At 42.0% G+C, this 22705-nt stretch overlaps 1 protein-coding gene across 2 annotated transcripts in view; it reads left to right on the forward strand.

The window, feature by feature from the left end:
- The window catches only part of il1rapl2 (interleukin 1 receptor accessory protein-like 2), a 397230-nt gene that overhangs the window by 185774 nt on the left and 188751 nt on the right, over positions 1–22705 (forward strand). For both annotated transcript variants that reach the window (XM_026331029.1, XM_026331028.1), the window contains exons 2-3: positions 5762–5931; positions 8158–8261. In XM_026331029.1, coding sequence (XP_026186814.1) covers positions 5762–5931; positions 8158–8261 — 274 coding nt within the window. The remainder of the gene's footprint in view (positions 1–5761; positions 5932–8157; positions 8262–22705) is intronic.

Genomic DNA, 22705 nt, shown 5'->3' on the forward strand with positions numbered 1-22705 from the left:
CCCTACTGCTGTATAACTTAACGCATATTGCTAAATCCATAAATATAATAAATATAATCTTGTGTGGCCATAAATATGCACCACAAACCCATGCAAATGAAGTCTTTAAATCTTTGATGGTGACTTAACACAAATTACACCTGACACATTTTGCAGAGTGCTAAAACATGTTTTTAATGACTTACAGTCGTAGCCACAGCAACAGTTGACATCCCACTTCTTGATTGGGGGAAATCAAATCTATAACTACTGACTTTTGACTGCACAGTGCAACAAGAATCTAATGATAATGCTACAGCCTTTTATGCATTATGTGTTGTAATATACAGTAAAAGTTCATTAGTAAATTACTGCTGTCCATCTCAAAGGAGTTAGAATTAGTCAGCTGCTTCTTTGAGTTAAATTGTTGTTCTCTGCTGACATTAAACTCTTAACTCATATTTGTACAATTCATATTTCTAGCATCAGAAAGTATTCAGACACCTTCACCCTTTGCACAATTTGTTGTGGATTTAAATTGAAACTGACTTAATGTCACTTTTACAAAAGTATTCAGACTATTCAATGTGATACTCCCAATTCTGGTCAAGTGCATTTCTCTCGTGTTTGGTGTTCACCTTTGACAAACTGAACTGACTGATTATAATTTGGAAAGATAGCTTAGTATTGGTTGAACAATTCACCCTGCATGTCAGCATAAACCATGAAGTCCAAGGAACTCTCTGTAGACCTCTGCGTAAGGCAAAGATCAGAACAAGGGTAGAAAGCCTTTTCTAAAAGCTTTTGAGTGTTCCCAGCACAGTGGACTCAAGAATTTTAAAATGAGAGTAAGATCCATCCAGTCTGACGGAGCTTGAGAAGCTCTGCCCATACCAAGCTGTGTAAAGCTTGGTGAATTTGAAGAACAAATGTTTAATTACATATTTTCTAATTTGTTTTTGTGTTATCTAAAATTGCAACACAAGAATTTGTGCAACTTTCAAAACACACTATAAAAAATATACTATATACTAATATTCTAGGTATCTATACTGATTAATGCATAAAATATGGTTTGTACTTGAACCCTACTTACAAAAATAGAAAGAAAGGAAATGAGTTTTGTGTGAATAATGGCTCAGATTGAAATTAATAGTGAAAAATGAACAGGGCAGAATATTGAAACAAAAATTCAGATGGTGTTTGCTCCTATTCAGAGTCCATTATCAGTCTATATGAGAATAATGTATCTGTACTTATTTACACCCCTAGTATACACACTGATTGCTGCCAGTAGTGCATAATAAACAAGCATCAGGCAATACTGATTCAAGGCTGAAGTGCTGTGTGTTTTAGGCGGGATGTTAGATCCAGGGGCTTTACTTGTTGCTGCATGGAAGAGGCTGTAATTCAGAGAGAAGGCCTTGTGTCAAGTGCCTAAGAGCTGCAGTTAAAACAGAGCACAGCTATATGAGCTAAAGACAATGAGAAAAAAATTGACTGAGGGAGGAGGAGGAGCAAGGGGGAGGAGGAAAGGATGGAAGTACATTTAGGAAAGCTCCTTGTCATTTTCTGTCCTGACCTCTATGTCTCACCAGCTCCTCCATCTACAACCTGTTTTCTGTTCTTTCTGGTTGACCTAGTCCCACCCCCAACATCGCCACTGCACACTTCCTCTTTCTTCTTTCCTCCCCTTTGATTTGGTCTTGACCACCTCTTTTTATTTTATTTCTTGGAATTATCTTTTGCCATGTTTTTTTTTTTTGTTTTTTATTTTTTTGCAGTTATTGCTCATTTTCTCTCTCTTTCTAATTTTAATTCTAATTCTAGAATGGCACCTGTTAGGTGGCAGCCTGTTACAGCAGCTCCTCTGTTTGTTTTTCTTTTTTGCAAGTTTTTTACTGAATTATCATCTGTTAATCCAAGTCAGATCAAGATATATGCTTTCTCTCTGATAACGGATGAAAGTGGATGAGTTGGGTTTCTCGAATTCCTGTGGAAAGATATATGGAGATTATGGAAACTGCATCAGAAAATATACATTTCTGTGGCAACGGCATCTATACAAAGGAGCGACTGTTAGCTCTCAAGGGAACAAGTCTGCTTTTTGGTTTAAAACCTGAAATCCCCCAAGACCTAAGGAGGCATAGGAGGGGCTGCAGAGCAGGAGTGAAGCATCAAGAAAAACGTAGGAGATTTAAACCATTTCTCCCAAAAATTATTATGGGGAATGTGAGGTCACTCTGCAACAAAGTGGATGAACTTACAGCTTTAGCTAGCAGCCAGCAAGAGTACAGAGAGTGTAGCTTGCTTTGCTTCACCAAGACCTGGCTGAATAAAAATATACCGGACAGCTCACTTGAACTGCCTGGGTTCTCACTAGTGCGAGCGGACAGAGGGAAACAGAGTGGTGGTCTCGCAGTTTTTGTTAACTCTAAATGGTGCAACCCTGGACATGTAACAGTGAAAGACTGTATCTGTACTCCAGACAATGAGCTGTTGGTGGTTGGACTGAGACCATACTACCTGCCCCGTGAGTTTTCACACGTTTTGTTGTGACTGTTTACATTCCTCCATCAGCTGCAGCACAGAGGGCATGTGACATCATCCACACAGTTGTCGCCAGTGTCCAAACAAAACACCCCAGTGCCCTTATACTAATTTAATGGGGATTTTAACCATGTCAGTATTTCGGGAGCTCTGACCAACTTCAAACAGTATGTGGACTGTGCAACACGAGAAAATAAGATTCTTGATCTCCTTTATGCCAATGTGAAGGAGGCATACAGCTCTTCAGCCCTACCCCCACTTGGTGGATCAGACCACAACTTAATATATCTAGTACCAACATACAAGCCTGTAGTAAGACAACAGTCTTACTACAGAGGTATGTGAAAGTTTGGTCAAAGGATGCTGAGGAGGCCCTGCAGGAGTGCTTCAGGGTTACAAACTGGGACCTTTTCATGGACGCTCTGGTGAGGATATTGAAGGCATCTCTCACTGCATCACAGATTACATCCACTTGTGAGGACAATATTGTTCCATCCAAAAAAGCTTGTTGTTTCCCCAATAATAAGCCATGGATAAATAAGGACATTAAAGGCCTCCTCAATAAGAAGAAGAGGGCATTCATGGCAAGAGACAAGGAAGAACTCCGAGCCGCACAGAAGGAACTCAAGAGGAAGCTGAGGGAGGCAAAGCAGCTCTATAGAGACAGAGTAGAGCACAAGTTGAGACAGAACAATATCAAAGAGGTGTGGAATGGGATGAAAATAATGACTGGTTATAAGAAGTTGCACACTGCTGTGGAAGGAGACTCAAAGTTTGCTAATGAACTTAACCTGTTCTTTAATAGATTTGACACCACCTCTGCTTCTTACTCTGATCCATTGTCCTCACACACCATCCCTCCTCCCTACACCACCTTAGCTGATGCCTTGGGGTCTCTTCACATCCCCCCCACCCAACATCTCTGTCAATGCTGCCTCCCCATTGCCCACTGATACCATCTCCTCTATCAGCAGCCATACAACTTTGAAGTATACCTCACCTCCAATAACTCCTCCCCTGCCCTCATCATCTGACTCCTCATCAACACAATACACAGGCCCAGCCTTTGCCACAGAACAGGTGAGGAAGGAACTAGCTAAACTAAAGGCCAGCAAAGCAAAAGGACCAGATGAGATCAGTCCCAGAGTACTTAAGGTGTGTGCTGGACAGCTTGCAGAGGTTTTTCAGAAACTCTTCAACCTCTCTCTGAGGCTCAAAAAGGTGCCTAAGTTATGGAAATACTTCCTGTATTGTCTTATTACCAAAAAGAACCCGTCCCAGTACCCTTAGTGACTTCAGACCAGTAGCGCTAACATCACATGTCATGAAAGTGTTTGAGAGACTGGTCCTGCAACACCTGAGGTCCCAGGTGTCTGAATTTCTGGACCCCCTGCAGTTTGCATATCAAGAACACATCGGAGTGGAAGATGCCATCATCTTCTTAATGCACAGAGCATACTCCCATCTGGAGAGGCAGGGCAACACTGTGAGAGTCATGTTTTTTGACTTTTCAAGTGTTTTCAACACTATTCAGCCCCACCTGCTAAGTGCAAAGATGCAGGATATGGAAGTTCCCGCAGATATGGTTGAGTGGATCAAAGATTACCTCACTGGGCGGCCACAGTTTGTTCGCTTAGATGGCTGAGGAACTGTGGCGAATGGGAAGTTCATTCAGCCACAGACTAATTCCTCCTAAAGCCAAGACTGAAAGATTCAGGAAGTCTTTTGTGTCCACGGCCATAAGACTATAATTCCTCAATATAACAATAACGCACACACACACACACACACACACACACACACACACACGCATGTACGCACACACACATACACACACACAAACCCGCCCAAATAAATAGTTAATTACTGTATTACTTTATTAATTACTTTATGAATTACTATTAATCAATATAATTTAAATAATCTCAAATTTAATAACTGCTGTAACAACTGAATTTCCCCTTGGGAATTAATAAAGTACTTCTTCTTCTTCTTCTTCAATGTCAAGTAATATATGAAGGGGAACGCAGCATACAGAGTCCATAATGGAAACAGGCAATCATGTAATCCACTCCATTATCTATACTGCTCATAAAATTGAGGGTCACTGGTGGGGCTGGAACCAATCACAATCGACTCAGGAGAGAGGTGCCGTCCACCCTGGACAGTTCACCAGTCTATCACAGGACAGATACACAGAGACAGACAAACAGTCAATTAGCCAATTAACTTTGCTAAGAAGTAGCTGAGAGTGAGTACTCATGCTGCTAGTGGTAGCAACGGTCTGTTTGCCTCAACAGAGAGGTAGCTGGTTGTACTTGGTTAAGTTAACCTTTGATGTAGGGTTGTGTTGGGCTGTGTTGTAGGTCCTGGGATATGAGGGCTGGGAGAGTGGTGGTTCTGGGTTGCTGAAACTCACTTTTGAGTCTTCTCAGTGTCATGAGCCCAATTCAACTAAACAGCAATTAGCCTATTCAGATGGTGCAGAGTCAAATTATACAGCGATGGTGCCTGGCCAGTGGGGCAGGCTTGGCTCTCTGGTCAAGCTGGAGTTGGACTGGTGGAGGAAACCAGCATACCCACAGAAAACCCATACAAACACTATGCCCAGGTTCAAATAGTGTCCGCACCAGGAACCTTCTTGCTGCTGCTGAGGTAGCAGTGTTAACCACTGACACACCCAATCACATTATTGTAGAAATCAAATTAAAAGATAGTAAATTAAGTTTATCTGTTCTTGATCAGAGGATTAATTTACTTATTCTGTTTAATACAGTATGTAAGTACAGTACAGTAAGTTGTCTCCATGTTCAATATTTCTTTCAATATGTTGCTCTGATATTGCCTTCCCAAAAACACACAAACATATTCTCAAATTTATATTCAATATTATTTTTGCCTTGAAGGTAAAGTGCAATATTGCCAAAGAAACAAGATAAAATATGCTCCCTGTCACTCACAGTCCATCTGTTTCTCTCACAGCCTCTCTCTATAACTCTACATCTTTTTTCCATGGTATGAAGGCTTTTTATCTCATGTAAAGTTCTATGTGTTTCTGATGACTGCTTATGTTTTACTTCTCAAGCTAACTGATAGAAACAGAGAATATTAGAAATTCACTGTTCTCCATTTAAAGTTGAGTCCTGTTTGCTTGTCCACTTAAAAGTGGACTATGTAGTGTTTATCTATCACCATGTTCACATCAATCTGTCTTTCTCTCTGCTCTTCATAGTGGATGGCTGTATAGACTGGTCGGTGGATCTAAAGGAGTACCACGTTCTGGCAGGTGAACCTGTTCGAGTTAAATGTGCCTTGTTCTACAGCTACATCCGAACCAACTATACCATGGCCACCAATGCCAAGCTGCGTCTCATCTGGTACAAGAACAAAGGGGATGCAGAGGTAAGATCTTATTGAATTATAGCTAAGAAAGCAGTAAAGAAAATGTAAGCATGCAAGAAAGATGGACAGTAAAGCAGAAATAGCTTATTAACAGATTTCACATGAAGAATCCTGAATAATAGTAGTGAGGAGAACAATCTGAACAATCTCAGCAATTGGGAAGTAGACTCAAGACAATTTACAGGCACAGGCAGCATTTAGACACAGGGCCATTGTAGGGCGGGGCCAGCATGGATAGGTTGGCTTGGTCTAAGCATATTACAGCTTTGTAGGAGCAGCTGGGAGGAGTAAACTGGTAGGAGAAGAGATTCAAAGGCAACAGGAGGCTGCTAGATGTGCAAGAGCAGTCTGGAGAGATGAGGAAATGTAGACATGAAGAAACTCAGCTGGAGATTAGTGTAGGACATAGGGGTCGGTTCAGACTAGATTTATGCTAGAACAACCAAAATCTTAGCAGATCAGTGGGCAAGGATTCAGTTCCAGTGTAGCTTCACTTTGATGCCTTCTTTCAGAGTATAAAACAAGCGTATCTCAGGGGGAATACACCTGTGGTAACAAAGTACTGAGGAGTCCAGCAGGCGCTTTGAGGTAAACTTACTGGAAGCTAATGGATGGTCTTCCAACTCCTCACCTCACACAGTTAAATTCAAAGGCCATAACCTGCATCGCACATACTGTTATGAAGTGGTGGTGCTGCAATGAAGGTGAGGAGATGTAGTACCCAAATGCAGGACACAAAAAATCTTTATTTCCCTCAATAATCAGGGCTCAAGCACAAAACATAGAATCCCTGTCCGGGAACGAAATGCCACCTTTGGCGAGGACAGGCAGGCAAAACATACAAGATCATCGCAAGTATTGTCTGACACAGTGCTCCAACAAAGAACAAAGAAACTGAAGAGGCATAAATACCTTCAGAACAAAAGACAAAAACAGGTGAAAGAAATCACACTAACAAACACAAAGCTACCCAAGATCAACACAGGAGAAAACAGAAAACTAACCAAAATAAAAGTCCAAACCTCACTCCATGACACATACAATAACACAATAACTCATCCACTACTACTTCACCCCGCTGCCATCTGGACGTAGATACACCACCTTTAGATGTAATAGAAAATGCTTGAAAAATAGCCTCATACCATCAGCCATCTCTGCCCTAAGCCATTAGTAACAGTATTTTTCTGTTGTTTGTAGCACACGTGCATTTCCGTTGGGGTGGTCTTATCTTTTGAATGTAGTGTGTGTATGTGTAATTGTTTTTCACCATGTAGAGAATCTGTGAAAATGAATTTCCCCTCTGGGGACAATACACTAACTAACTCAAAAGAAACAAGATAGGATTTTGTTTGTTCATGAGAGTGGAAGAGTCAGAAAGCAAGAACCTTTGAACAGACTTGATGCATGGCACTTAAAATCATGGTCAGACTGGAAAGTAATTTAAGATTTACTGTAGGAAAACAGGTCGTGGTCCCCCAGGAAGTAGCTATCAGTGATCTAAGATGAGGTGTTGTGGTCAGAAGCCCAGTGACTTTTATTGCTGACAGTACTGTCAATAATGCAGTAGAAGTTTAGTGTTTCAGAGCGAGCAACAGAGGCAGAAAAGTGGGGCCAGCCAGGGAAGGTCGACTGTAGGGGTTTTCTTCTCTGTTAACTCAGTTGTGTATAAAAGGGCAGAGCTTAAAGCAGGTAGTGAAAAACACTTAGCCACTTGCACTGAATGGTTGGCAACACATAGAGGGGGTTGTGAACATGATGTATGAGCTAGGAATAGGATGGAATTTGCAGGGGATATTATGGATGGGTGAAACAACTTGGAAGTGCCTATTTTTACATGTTTTAAAGATACAGGACTAGAATAGGATAAATTATTAAGATTTATTAAGAAGAACAAAAAACCCTGAACCTACACACTCCGGTACAGTAAGGGGCAGGATACACGTATATGCAGTGTTTGTAAGATAAGAAAAAAGAGGAACGCTTTCAAAAAAAGGTGATTCTGTTAAAGGTTCTAATCTCATTAAACTGTGTTTCACATACATTGAATTCTGGTTACTGGTTTTCCATCATCTACCCACTTAATCCTAACCATGGTCACAGGGATCTGAGATATGTGCGTCATTTACCATGGGTGCATTTGCATTTATTAGTGAAATGACAGTCAGTACTTTAGGTTCAATAGTAAATACAAATGTCTTTTTGTGTTTGTGGTATTTCCTGTAGGAACCCATTATCTTCTCAGGCCACAGGCTGAGTAAAGAAGATGACTCCATCTGGTTCAGATCTGCTGAAATAGAAGACAATGGATTCTACACCTGCGTGCTAAGGTAGCCTCTACACAAACCTACACATAAGGGCAGCTTTGAGCACTAATTTGGCACGGCCATGAAATAACCCTTAAGTAAAAACGGCTAAAAATTGGTTCAGCGAATAAATCAAATTCTCCAAGGAAGTGTGATTTAGGATTATTCCTCAGTCAGCTGGATGCATTGCTGATAACACTTCATGACATGAAGCTCCCAGGTGGGACCTAGGTTGAGGTGCAATGAGCAAAACACAGACTCTGTTTTGAAGTTGCACTCCCAACAACACTATGCTGGCTTCATAAGAGTAAATATTTTACCAGCATGCTAACAAAATATTTCTGGCCTGAGTTTGACCTGCGGCAGGGCTCTTATGGGTGCCTCTGTGTTGTTGATTTCATACCATGTGAGCAACCTTGGAACAGATTTAAGAGTGATTTGCCTCTACTGAAGTTGTGCATTTACACTACATGTACATCAACATCAACTATTTTCAATTCTATTAGCGAAATGTGTTTTCACAAAGGCTGTCTCGTCATTACTCCATTTGATCTACTGAGGCCTCTTCTGTCTAGGTATTGCAGGTGTTTGTCGTGTGTGTGTGTGTGTGTGTGTGTGTGTGTGATCATTTGCTCTGCCAGTTATGTGGAGCGTTGCCAGTTTAGTAAATTCAATATTTACATTATGGCTGTTGGCACCCTGCAGACTGGCCTGAGTCCTGTGTGCTCCTTCAGGGGATATGGCTGCATGTGAGTTAGTATTTATAGTGATGATGGGGGATACTGGAGCTGTTCCCTCTGTAGCCTAAAACCTTAATTAAGTCCTCTTGAAAATCTGTAAATATTTGCTATTTTAACCATCATACTCAACCATTAGAAATGATTTATGTAACAGTGAAGTTTTTTTGTGTATGTCAAATCTCTGAAGAAAGATGTGGTTGTAAAGAAAGCATGACCATAATTATGAGATACAGACCTGTGTGTAAAAATCACAGCATTTTCCTTTAATTTATTCCAGTTTATGGAAAATAGACTAAACTAAGACCACAGTGGAAATCATTATAGGCCTATACCAAGCACTTGTAAAACTGATAACCCCCAGAATTTAGATAGCACTTCTATGTGAAATAAAATTTGAATTTGTAACATAATTATTATTTGAATGGTTGAAAATAAATTGTGAAAGTATAATGTATGGTTTTAACAAATCTACAAATTGTAATGGATGTGCCTTATTTACAGCTAGATTAACAGATGTGCAGACAGACAATGCTTTCCACGCACTGTATTTGTGGTATCCAGTACTTATTCATGTCCAGGGCGACCAAAGATTCTTGGCAGCTGTTTGGCTTATATTGTTTTAGAAGCCACATACTTGGCTGAGTGTCTGTGAACTCCTGTCAAGGTCTTTCTGCACTTCCTTTTTTCAGCTACAAATCTGTTCCCCATTGAAACAGTGCAAGAAAAAGCTGAACATAAATGCTGGAAAGTCTTAAGTCACTGAAAAAAATTGGTTGAATCTGTGTGGATGGTGCTGAATGACTCTAAAGCAAGATTTAAAACTTTGAAATACCAATTTGTAACAGTGAAAAAATATATATTTGTAAATGTTATTTTCAGATTTGCAGCACTGCCTTTTTTAGCTTCACATCATTTTTCCCTGTCAAAACAAGGTTAGAAAGGGGAAATTTGAAACTTTGGAAAGATAGTGTTGACACAGAATCTTATTTAATTTTTTTCACATATTCACATATTACTTTCCAATGTGTGAATGTTTTAAAATCAAATTTATTTTCACCTTTTCAAATTGTAATTTCAATGTTCTGTCATTGATTTCACTGCATACATTTTCCACAGACCTTTTAACATCTCGTGAAAGATCTTATTTAAACTCTTCTTTTTAAGCAAAAGAGGAAAAAAGAAACTAGTTCACTTTACATTTTCACACTCAAATTAGGTATTAATTAAATGGTTGTGAGTGTCTGTATATAAAGGATAATGCCTGACAACTTGTAATTCCACTATCATTTTGATTAATGTATACAGGCAAAGAGCCATCACACAAGAAGCAACAAATTGCTCCCACTGTATTTATACTGTCCACTTACTAGAAAATGTATCCACACCTGCCAGCCAATTAGAACTGAGAATATTCAGCGATAATGAAATAAAATTACATAGGACTGTTGCTGAGATCTGTCAAAACACCATTGCTAGAGCCTGATTTTGCAATGCTGCGATGTTCCCAGATCCCAACGGGTCAGTATGTTGTCATAACTGAGAAGAATATTGGCCAAAACTATGAAGCCCTGAACCAAGTTGTAATAAACCAGAATTATCCGTTAAACAAGTTAAAGTTATTGCCCCAGATGAACAGCTCTCTTGTTGATCTTTACCACAAATCACCATCTCCCCTCTCCGCTTGATCTTCCCTGTCTTCCTCTTCCTGCATGTGATGCCTTCACCCACCCTCAGTGTCTCCTGCTGATTTCCTTTTTCACTTCTCCCCCATCACCTTCTTCCACCTACTCCATTTTTTCCCACACCTAATCTCCTGTCCCTTCATTTCACCAGCTGCCTCCATTTTCTACACCTTTTTCTCCTCCACCTCCTGTTTTTCTTCTCTGCACCATGCTCCTGTTCCACCCTCCTCCTGCTCTCTCCCTTCTACTCCTCCCTGTCTGCATACAATCCTCTGACTTTAGCTCCCCTTCATCAGCCTCCCCTTCCTCAGCTCTCCACCCACCTCATTTTCCTGCCAGAGCCTGACACCTATCCTCCTTAATAAGGTCTCTCTCTCTCTCCCTCTCTCTCTTTCTGCCTTTCCCTTGCTCTCTCAGCATGACAACCTAATTAGGGCTTGTTGTCTGTCACTGTCTCAGGTCCTCTTATTAACACACACAACAGACACACACACACGCACAGAGGTGCAGAACCTCCTGCCCTAGTAGGGAGCTACCAACTCTTACTTCGAGGTTAACTCTCGGGTTGTTACCCTGCAAAGGGAGAATATATATAGTCAACTGTATTTATTGCTTTTGATCTGATGCATATTGTTGTTGCTGTCATAAGGAATTGTCAATTGGTGCCCTTTATATGGGCTCACTGCCAGTGATGCAAGTCATGTCCATCTGACATTACTAAATGACTGACATGAGGTGAAATGTGTTTGTGCGAGAGAGACAATTTTTTTGTTTTTTTTGTTAAACAACCTGAACAAACTAAAAATAGTTTTATATGGCACTTCCACTTAGTTCAACATTGGTTTCATTCACTTTTAACAAAATCAAACCAAATAAACAAACTAAATTATGACTTGAATAGTTCCCTTCCAAAACTAGTAATGTCCTTCACAGGAGACAATCCCACTTCAAAGTGGTGTAATAGCTTAACTTTAGCATTCACAGTAGCAACAAATACAAGTCCAATTGTAGTAAAATGCATTGGGTGAACTCACTGTATGTATGTTTAATTTTTTAGGCATTGTATGAAAAAGTACTGTTGATCGTAGCTCATGAAATGCTCACATTGCAGGAATTAAACTGGCTTCTGGACATATTTTGTTCCATCCAACCATCCATCTTCTTCCGCTTATCCGGGGCTGGGTCGCGGGGGCAGTAGCCTAATCAGGGATACCCAGACTTCCTTCTCCCTGGACACTTCCTCCAGCTCTTCCAGGGGGACACCGAGGCGTTCCCAGGCCAGCCGGGTGACATGGTCCCTCCAGCGTGTCCTGGGTCTTCCCCAGGGCCTCCTCCCGGTGGGACATGCCCGGAACACCTCCCCAGGGAGGCGCCCAGGAGGCATCTGAAACAGATGCCCGGGCCACCTCAACTGACTCCTCTCGATGTGGAGGAGCAGCGGCTCTACTCCGAGCTCCTCCCGGATGACCAAGCTCCTCACCCTATCTCTAAGGGAGTGCCCGGCCACCCTGCGGAGGAAGCTCATTTCAGCCGCTTATATCCGAGATCTTGTTCTTTCGGTCATGACCCAATGCTCATGACCATAGGTGAGGGTAGGAACGTAGATTGACCGGTAAATCGAGAGCTTCGCCTTCCGGCTTAGCTTACACCAACCGCATTACTGCTGCCGATGCCCCGATCCGTCTGTCAATCTCACATTCTGTCCTTCCCTCACTCGTGAATAAGACCCCGAGATACATGAACTCCTCCACCTGAGGCAGTATCTCTCCCCTGGCCTGGAGATGGCAAGCCACCTTTTCCGGTTGAGTACCATGGGCTCGGACTTGGAGGTGCTGATTCTCATCCCAGCCGCTTCACACTCGGTTGCAAACTGCCCCAGCACATGTTGAAAAAAGCAGAGATGAGATCCTGTGGTCCCCAAACTGGACTCCCCCTGGCTGCGCCTAGAAATTCTGTCCATAAAAGTAATAAACAGAACAAAGGGCAGCCCTGCTGGACTCCAACATGCACTGAGAACAGGTCTGACTTACTACCGGAAATGCGAACCAAGTTCCTGCTCCATTTGTACAGAGACCGGATAGCCCTCAGCAAAGGTCCCCGGACCCCATACTCCTGGAGCACCTCCCACAGGATGTCACGAGAGACCTGGTTGAATGTCTTCTCCAAGTCCACAAAGCACATGTGAACTGGTCGGGCAAACTCCCATGATCCCTCGAGCACTCTCGAGAGGGTATAGAGCTGATCCAGTCTTCCACGACCGGGACGGAAACCACATTGTTCCTCCTGGATCCGAGGTTTGACCACCGGCCGGATCTTCCTCTCCAGCACCCTGGCATAGAGGTGAGAGTGTGATCCCTCTGTAGTTGGAACACACCCTCCGGTCCCCTTTCTTAAAAAGAGGAACCACAACCCCGGTCTGCCAATCCAGGAGTACTGTCCCTGAACACCACGCGTTGTTGCACAGGCGTGTCAGCCATGACAGCCCAACAACATCCAGAGACTTGAGGTTCTCAGGGCAGATCTCATCCACCCCCGGTGCTTTGCCACCGAGGAGCTGCCGAACTACTTCAGTGACTTCAGCTTGGGTGATGGATGGATCAGCCCCTGCTTCCCTTATGGAAGATGTGTTTAGGGGATTGAGGAGATCCTCGAAGTATTCCTTCAACTGTCCGACAATAGCCCCAGTCAAGGTCAGCAGCTCTCCACGTAAGGAGAAGTCCGTTTTTTCCTGTCTCACCTCATTACAGGTAATGCGGTCCCACCTTGTACACTGTCCACTGTTCACATGTAAATAATCTCAGGTGAACCAGGTAAATATGTGCACACCCCCGAGAAATGACATAAAACCTCAAACTTCATCATAGAATTTACTCACTTTTTCTGCGCGTTTGGATGATGGCGCGTCATGGACGTGATGAAGCGCTTCTTGTATTCCACACAGAGACAAATAGTTTAGCTTGTCCTCAGAGTAAAAACACTGATTTTAACTCAAATGAGGATTGTTTGGCTCCTCATTGTGTTGTATTGTGCTGCAGTAATCCGTCCCATCTACATTGACTGAAAGGCTCATAATGCGCGTCTTTGTCTGGTCGTTCAGTGCGTCTTTTGTCTAATCAGGTAAATCACATGACTATCCATCCTCAGACACTCTCCCTCTTGCATATGGCCTTTCTGGACAAAAAGTGTCTTAGAAAATTTAAATCAGTGTATTGTTTACTGTGAATGTGTGAACAAGATGACATTCACAGCACTCTGAAGTAAACACTTTAGCTTACAACATGCTGGTCTCCAAAGTCTTGTGAACCAATGTTCTGTTTGTGTTTTATGGTCTTATTTCAGTGAGTAAAAAATTGTAGTTTTTCACTAACCATGCATAAACACTTTTTTCTCAAAAACACAATCATGTATAAACTTGCTGCTCACATATTATTGTAGCCAATTTTGTGCTGATTACAGTGTTATCAGACTTTAGACATTAATATGTTTAAAAAACACTGAAAAAAGCACAAATGTCAGGACATGTCAAAATTTGTCCAGGCCCCAAAAACCCCCTCAGACCCCAGAGGGTTAAGGCCAAAGCTCCTAGTTGCTGCGTTGACAATGGAGGTGGAAAACATGGCCCATTCGGACTCAGTGTCCCCAGCCTCCCCCAGGAACTGATTGAAGCTCTCTCGGAGGTTGGAGTTAAAGACCCCTCTGACAGCGGGTTCAGCCAAACATTCTCAACAGACCTTCAAAGTACGTTTGGGCCTGCCAAGTCTGTCCCGCTTCCTCCTCCGCTAGCGGATCCAACTCACCACCAGGTGGTGATCAGTTGACAGCTCTGCCCCTCTCTACACCCAAGTGTCCAAGACATACGGCCGAAGGTCAGATGACACGACTACAAAGTCGATCATCGACCTCCGGCCTAGGGTGTCCTGTGCACTGATGGTCACCCTTATGCTTGAACATGGTGTTCGTTATGGACTGTGACTAGCACAGAAGTCCATCAACAGAACACCACTCGGGTTCGTATCGGGGAGGCCGTTCCTCCCAATCACGCCCCTCCAGGTTTCACTGTTGCTGCCCACGTGAGCATTTAAGTCCCCCAACAGAATTATGGAGTCCCCAGTGGGAGCACCTTCCAGCACCCCCCCAAGAGACTCCAAACAGGCCGGGTACTCTGCACTCTGGGTACTCTGTGAGAGATCTGCCCCCGACCCAAAAGCGCAGGGAAACGACCCTTTCACTCCGGGGAGAAAACTCCAACACGTGGCAGCTGAGCTGGGGAGCTATGAGCAAGCCCTCACCAGCTCGCCGCCTCTCACTGCGAGCAACTCCAGAGTAGAAGAGAGTCCAGCCCCTCTCAAGGAGCTGGGTTCCAAAGCCCAGGCTGTGCGTGGAGGCGAGCCCGACTATCTCTAGTCGGTACCGCTCGACCTTCTGCACAAGCTCAGGCTCCTTCCCCCCCAGTGAGGTGACATTCCATGTCCCTAGAGCCAGTTTCAGCATCCAGGGATTGGGTCGCCGAGGTCCCCGCCCTCGACCACTGCCCGATCCACTAAGCACTGGCCCCTTATGGATCCTCCTGCGTGTGGTGGGTCCACAGAAGGGGTTGCTCTTTTGGGCTTTGCCTGGTTGGGCCCCATGGGGGAAGACCTAGCACCCAGCTCGCCAATGGGCCCCGACCCTAGGTCTGGCTCCAGGGTGGGGCCCTGGCTTCGCCATGCCGGGTGACATCATGGTCCTCGTTGTTTGCTTCATAAGGAGTCAATGAACCGCTCTTAATCTGGTCCGTCACCTAGGACCTGTTTGCCTTGGGAGACCCTGCCAGGGGCATATAGCACCAGACAACATAGCTCCTAGGATCATTCGGGCACTCAAACCCCTCCACCACGATAAGGTGGCGGTTCAAGGAGGAGACAGATTTTGTTTTCTGATATAAAATATTTCCACACTGCAGACATTTTATCCATGCCATGTTACAAATTGACTTAAAACAAAGGATTTGGCCCAGGTTTGTGCTCAATAAAGCTGATACTGTTCTGGTAAAAAAAAATGCCTTGAACAGTCCCAGTAGCAATCTTTGAGATCAGATCGGGACATTGGAAATGCAAGGCAAGTTTATTTATATAGCACAGTTCATACACAGAGTAATTCAAAGTGCTTTACAGAAATAAAAGAGAAGTTAAAAGTACATAGGCAATAATTAAAATAAGAAATAACAAATAGTAGAAAATGAACTTGAAATAAAATTAAATGAGTGCAGATAAAACACTCTATATGCAGAACTAAAAAGAAGAGTTTTTAGCTTGGACTTAAACATTGTCAGAGATGAGGCTTGTCTAACATCATCAGGAAGACTATTCCAGATTTTATCTTCATAGAACTGAAATGCTGCTTCACCATATTTAGTCCTGAATCTGGGCTCAAACAGAAGGCCTGTCCCTGATGTTCTCAGAGTCCGAGATGGTTCATTTGGCACCAACATGTCAGAGATGTACTGTGGAGCTGAGCCATGAAGAGACTTATACACAAGCAGTTTTTGAGGTGTGGAGTCAACTGTTTATCATGTTATGAGACTGTGGTTTGTGCTGCTGTTAAACTGTATTGCTTTCACAGTTCAACTGCACCACAATCTGCAGCTTCCAAGATGACCATAAAGACAAAAACCCAACATATCTCAATAAGGGTCACATCAAGATAGTAATTTAGTATGTTGTCATTTCAAACACATAACAAGACTCAGGTTTAATGTGCAGGCTCGTGTGTTTAATATCATTCTGTCCCTTTCTTAATCTCATTTTGTTTTGTCTTAAATAATTTTATTCTTGTTTTTATTGCTAATTTTTTTTTTCTTTGCCTATGTAAAGCACTTTGGATTGCCTCTGCGTTTGAAATGTGTTATGTAAACAAACCTACCTTGCCATATGTCCACTATAATGGGACTCTAGCAATGTGTTTTCAAACCCACATGCAGTATGCATAGCCTTTATTGTAAATGCTGAGCTTCTCTACTTTGGTGTCTGACAGCTTACTCTGTCCATCGACCTCTTCTTCTGTAGCCCTTCATGTATTCACATATTCATCCATCCATTCATCTGTCCATGCCTTGTACTTGTCAGTGGTAGTGGGTGTGTGTGTGTGTGTTGTCTATATCTTATAATCTCTATTGAATTAACAAGCTGTGAGAGAGAGGGTCAAGGGGAAAAGAATGAGCATGTCTGTGGACCTTTCTTTTATATACCTTCCATAGTTGGCATTTCTATTGCTTTATCGCTCTCTGGCCTCCCAACGGTTTTTTTTCCAAATTGTTTGTTCACTAATTTTAATGTTCTTAGTGTGTGTGACATAAGCTGGTTCCAAGAGACACAGCTGCATTAAAAGCATGAGGAACTTCTGCTGGTTGTAAAAATGTGTTTCTGAAAGTCAAATGGTGTTCTAGAGGTTGAGTCCTGGCAACTGGACTTTCTGTTCTTTCTCTTTCTGTCCAGTTGCCAGGACTCAACCTCTAGATAACCTCTCCTGGACGACTGAGAATCTGCACAGTCAAATGGTGTTGTATCAGCCGAGTTTATAGTCTTCTTTAATGTGATGGATAAACTTCACACAGAAGCCATTCCTATTGTCCTGTAAGTCAGAACAAATGGTTTGCAGGAACACAAAATATTATGGCAACTTTTTCTCAAAGTTAAATTCTCACAAGACACAGCTCTGTTGGTGGAGGGCAACATGATTGCCATTGACTGAGCTCTAAGCCCTTTCAGGACTTCTACAAAGAAGCCATATAGTTCAGCAGTATGTCCTGGATTCTCCCAAAAGAAAGCAAATGAGAAATCCTGTTCTCTCTGAGGTCACCAACAAGGTCCTGAAGGACTCATACATCCTGCCTTCAGTGTAACTAGTGATATCAGCGTAAAACAAGACAGAAAACTGCTGAATGTAAGCTGCTTTCACACATTTGATGCAGTTTTTAGATTTTCAGTTTCTAGACAAAAAATTGTCATGTTTTTACGCCACTGCCCACCTCTCAAATTTGTTTGGCAAGTCAAACGAGGTTTCCTGGTCATTAATAGCTGGAAGAACAATTAACCAGTAACAAATCTGGAGGCAGCATTAAGGACTGAAAGATCATTTTGCTACATAGCTACAGTTGTAGCTATTTACAGCGTCATACTTTTTCACCATGTTGTGTTTGTGGTGCCCTGGCGGTGGCCACTGGCCAACACCACCAGCCCGTGCAGCCATCTGTGGTTCCGTTGCGCATGTTTGCTGGGAGCGGTAACCAGAGGCAGCATCCTGCCACCCACACGGACGACAGGCCAGACTCCCACGGGACATTTCCACCGCCACCCTCTTTGTCCCCTCCAGCAATTTCCAGCCACCACTGTCTGTCACAGCTGAGACATTCTCCTGTGATGACCACTGGCTGCCAGCTCCTCCTGTTAAATAGCCAGATCATCACCAGGGAACCAGACTTAGCTGCTAAAATCAAGTCCACAGGCAGACTCCCTTGCACCAGTCTCATACAGTCAAAGGTAAGATTTAGCATTGATATGAGACGAGCAACTGTTTGACACCTTAAGAATGTGTTGCTGAATACTACACAAATATTAAGAAGCATCGTGTCTACAATACACTACTGTAAATTTCAAATGTGCAGATATATAGTAGCAGCAAGAAGATGGATTTAGAGCCAGCTAAAAGTTATTTTAGTATAGTGTCTGACCAAACATGGTAAATTTAACTAATTGGCTACATTGTGATGTTGGTGTTGATATTTCATTTGTCTCTTCCATTTGTTGTGCTAGCAATATTAGCATCACTGTTGTTATACTAATATCCTTACTTCATGTTAAGTGGCCATTTAATATAACCGTGTTGAAAAATGATACTGAAGCTTTCAGGTTGAATCAACAATATCACTACTGCTGCCACTTACAGTGTGTAGTTGATTTTTCTGATAACTGATAGATGCATATGCAGTAACTATGCATACAGTATGTGGGTTGTTCAAAATCTAGGTTTTAGATGTTCAGCCAAAGTGAAGCATATTGGTTATCCAGTCTGATTATCAAGCTAAATTAACTTCTCAATATCAGGCACAGAGCAAGTTGTTACATAAATGTGTGACAGAAGGGGTGAGATGTTGGCATTAACCCTGTACACACCCTGCAATGATGCAGTGTGTTTTTGTGTTTGTCCTCAGTTTGACAGTGACGTGCCATAGCATAGATATCCCAGAGAACCAATTCAATAAAGGAAATTTGACATGTAAAATCACATTCATCATATGATGCATTCATTTTTCTTTCAGGATAGACCTTCAGCACTGGGCAATAGATGACAATCTTTAAAAGTGTTGTATTTCAATTTCAATTTCAATTTTATTTGTATAGCGCCAAATCACAATACAATCATCTCAAGGTACTTTACAAAAACTAAAACCCAACAAATCCCTTATGAGCAAGCACTTGGTGACAGTGGAGAGGAAAATCTCCCTTTAACGGAAGAAAAAACCTCCAGCCGAGGTCGGGCTCAGTTTGGGTGGCCATCTGCCTCAACCGGTTGGGGTGAGTGGATTGAGGAGAGAGAAAAGAACAGCAACAATAAACGAGAGAGAGAGAGAGAGAGAGAGAGAGAGAGAGAACAAGCACAAGCTTAGTGACATTCAATGGTGGAATATACATGTGAGGGGGAATGAACGTAATTTAATCGTAGCACCCATTCTGCATCTAATCAAATCAAATAAACTTTGTTTTGAACATGTTATATTAACACAATATACATTTGTGGATATAATATCATTTTAATGTGTAAATCTAATTTATTTGCATTTTATTGAATCCAAATGTTTGTTTTTCCTTAGTCTAATCAAATTCATTTTAACTCTCTCTACATCAGTAAAACACTTCAGTAGAACAAAATTCCGACTTATTACATCTAGTTACTTTCTAGTCTGTTTTCTTAATATAATTTTTGTTGACTGAACTTTGGTAAATGTAATAATATCTTGTTTCAATTAGATTTGTTTTCGTTGACGTGTTCACCATGCAAACTGTCACTATTGTTACCCTTTCTGTTCTAAGGAGGGATGATTTATTCAAATTTCAAGTTATTAAACATCTGAGAGGGCTGAATAGGAGTTCAGCAAATAACAAGCAAATTTACAGCAGTTTGATTCAAAAAGTGCAATACAGATAGGCACTACAAAACATGCAACATGAACTTTGTCAAAGCCACTGGACAAGTGCTGCAAAAGTTGTGCAATTATGTCATTAAATGCTGCTGAAATAACTGAGTCTAAAAGCAATGTCCCTAGACTGTGTATAACAATAACTACATTTCAAGTTTTTAAAATGTCTTACATTTAAACACTACCCTTTTTGAAATTGCTTAACTTTGACCTAGAATAAAAGATGACCTTACAGCAAAGTACTTGTGAGTGCAAGAAAATTTTCCCAAAAAGACAAGCAATGCAAAAAAAAAGTCTGATGAAAAACTGTTTAAAAAAGTGCACAAAAATGAGCACATTGCTATGATGATACCACATCAAAAATATCTTTATAACTTACTCAACAGTGTAGTTATTTTATTTAACTGAATCAAAAATAATCACTGTATTAATTTTTGAGAATGACCGCTCCACTCAAATTATTTGCAACAAGTGTGTAACAACTGTTTCAGTCACAGTTGTCCGTGCGGTAAAGCACTGTGATTGTAGTGATACTCAATTAACAAAACAAAAAAGTTCTATATCCAAGACTTATACTGTCAAAATGGTGAGGAAAAAAAATACACTAGGGGAATACAAACAAATAACTGTGGCATGAATAACAACATCTGTCCATTTACATAGGGATAAGGAAAGATCTTTTGTACAACTCCAAAAGTACATTTGCCAGACTAGACTGATATCAGTCTTGTCCAAGCACACTTATTTCAGAAGCTTGCTTTAGAGGAACTGTGCCTTGGATGACAACCGTTGCCCATTAAGGTTCAGAAAGATCTTCTGCAGGACTTCAAAAGTGCATTTAAGCTCTGATGGGTAGGTTAGATTCAAACAGTATATCAGTCCAAATAGCAGAGCACAAGCCAGTGCAATGCTCCCCAAGCCACTTATGACTGTGTTCGATCAGCACACCGATGTCATGTGGGTCATCGTCAGGCAGTGCACCCTCCTTTAGGATGACGTACACTCCCATCACAGTCTGCTCCATGGCACTGTTTGGCTCATGGTCTGTGTCCTGTGGTATAACATACAAGAAGGGCAACAACACAATGTAGGTGCAAGAGCAGGAGACAGGAGGCAAGCCCAGAATTGACTGAAATATGCATTTTGAATAATCCCCTTTTTTTCACATAACTCACAGAAAAGTAAATGAACTTGTAGCTTTCTGAGATAAATGAGATATATGATCTGTGTACATGTGGGTTTTAAGTCCAGCCCATGTCTTAAATGTGCATGGACAACTTAAATACAGTGGGTACGGAAAGTATTCAGACCCCTTTAAATTTTTCACTCTTTGTGTCATTGCAGCCATTTGCCAAAATCAAAAAAGTTCATTTTATTTCTCATTAATGTACACTCAGCACCTCATCTTGACAGAAAAAAACAGAAATGTAGAAATTTTTGCAAATTTATTAAAAAAGAAAAACTGAAATATCACATGGTCATAAGTATTCAGACCCTGTGCTCAGTATTGAGTAGAAGCACCCTTTTGAGCTAGTACAGCCATGAGTCTTCTTGGGAATGATGCAACAAGTTTTCAGGGCTCTGGCTGGGCCAGTCAAGAACGGTCACAGAGTTGTTCCGAAGCCACTCCTTTGTTATTTTAGCTGTGTGCTTAGGGTCATTGTCTTGTTGAAAGATGAACCTTCGGCCCAGTCTGAGGTCCTGAGCACTCTGGAAGAGGTTTTCATCCAGGATATCTCTGTACTTGGCTGCATTCATCTTTTCTTCAATTGCAACCAGTCGTCCTGTCCCTGCAGCTGAAAAACACCCCCACAACATGATGCTCCCACCACCATGTTTCACTGTAGGGATTGTATTGGGCAGGTGATGAGCAGTGCCTGGTTTTCTCCACACATACCACTTAGAATTAACGCCAAAAAGTTCAATCTTGGTCTCATCAGACCAGAGAATCTTATTTCTCATAGTCTGGGAGTCCTTCATGTGTTTTTTGGCAAACTCTATGCAGGCTTTCATGTGTCTTGCACTGAGGAGAGGCTTCCGTCGGGCCACTCTGCCATAAAGCCCCGACTGGTGGAGGGCTGCAGTGATAGTTGACTTTGTGGAACTTTCTCCCATCTCCCTACTGCATCTCTGGAGCTCAGCCACAGTGATCTTTGGGTTCTTCTTTACCTCTCTCACCAAGGCTCTTCTCCCACGATTGCTCAGTTTGGCTGGACGGCCAGGTCTAGGAAGAGTTCTGGTCGTCCCAAACTTTTTCCATTTTAGGATTATGGAGGCCACTGTGCTCTTAGGAACCTTGAGTGCTGCAGAAATTCTTTTGTAACCTTGGCCAGATCTGTGCCTTGCCACAATTCTGTCTCTGAGCTCCTTGGGCAGTTCCTTTGACCTCATGATTCTCATTTGCTCTGACATGCACTGTGAACTGTAAGGTCTTATATAGACAGGTGTGTGCCTTTCCTAATCAAGTCCAATCAGTTTAATTAAACACAGCTGGACTCCAATGAAGGAGCAGAACCATCTCAAGGGGGATCAAAAGAAATGGACAGCATGTGAGTTAAATATGAGTGTCACTGCAAAGGGTCTGAATACTTATGACCATGAGATATTTCAGTTTTTCTTTTTTAATAAATTTGCAAAAATTTCTACATTTCTGTTTTTTTCTGTCAACATGGGGTGCTGAGTGAACATTAATGAGAAATAAAATGAACTTTTTTGATTTTGGCAAATGGCTGCAATGACACAGAGTGAAAAATTTAAAGGGGTCTGAATACTTTCCGTACCCACTGTATATACAAAGAGAATGATGGCCGCTTCCATAATAATGATGTAGTTTATAATGTTTAAGTAATGTGTACCTACAACTCTCCTTTG

Source organism: Mastacembelus armatus, chromosome 10 (genome assembly GCF_900324485.2).
Source record: "Mastacembelus armatus chromosome 10, fMasArm1.2, whole genome shotgun sequence".
Classification (NCBI taxonomy): Eukaryota; Metazoa; Chordata; class Actinopteri; order Synbranchiformes; family Mastacembelidae; genus Mastacembelus; species Mastacembelus armatus.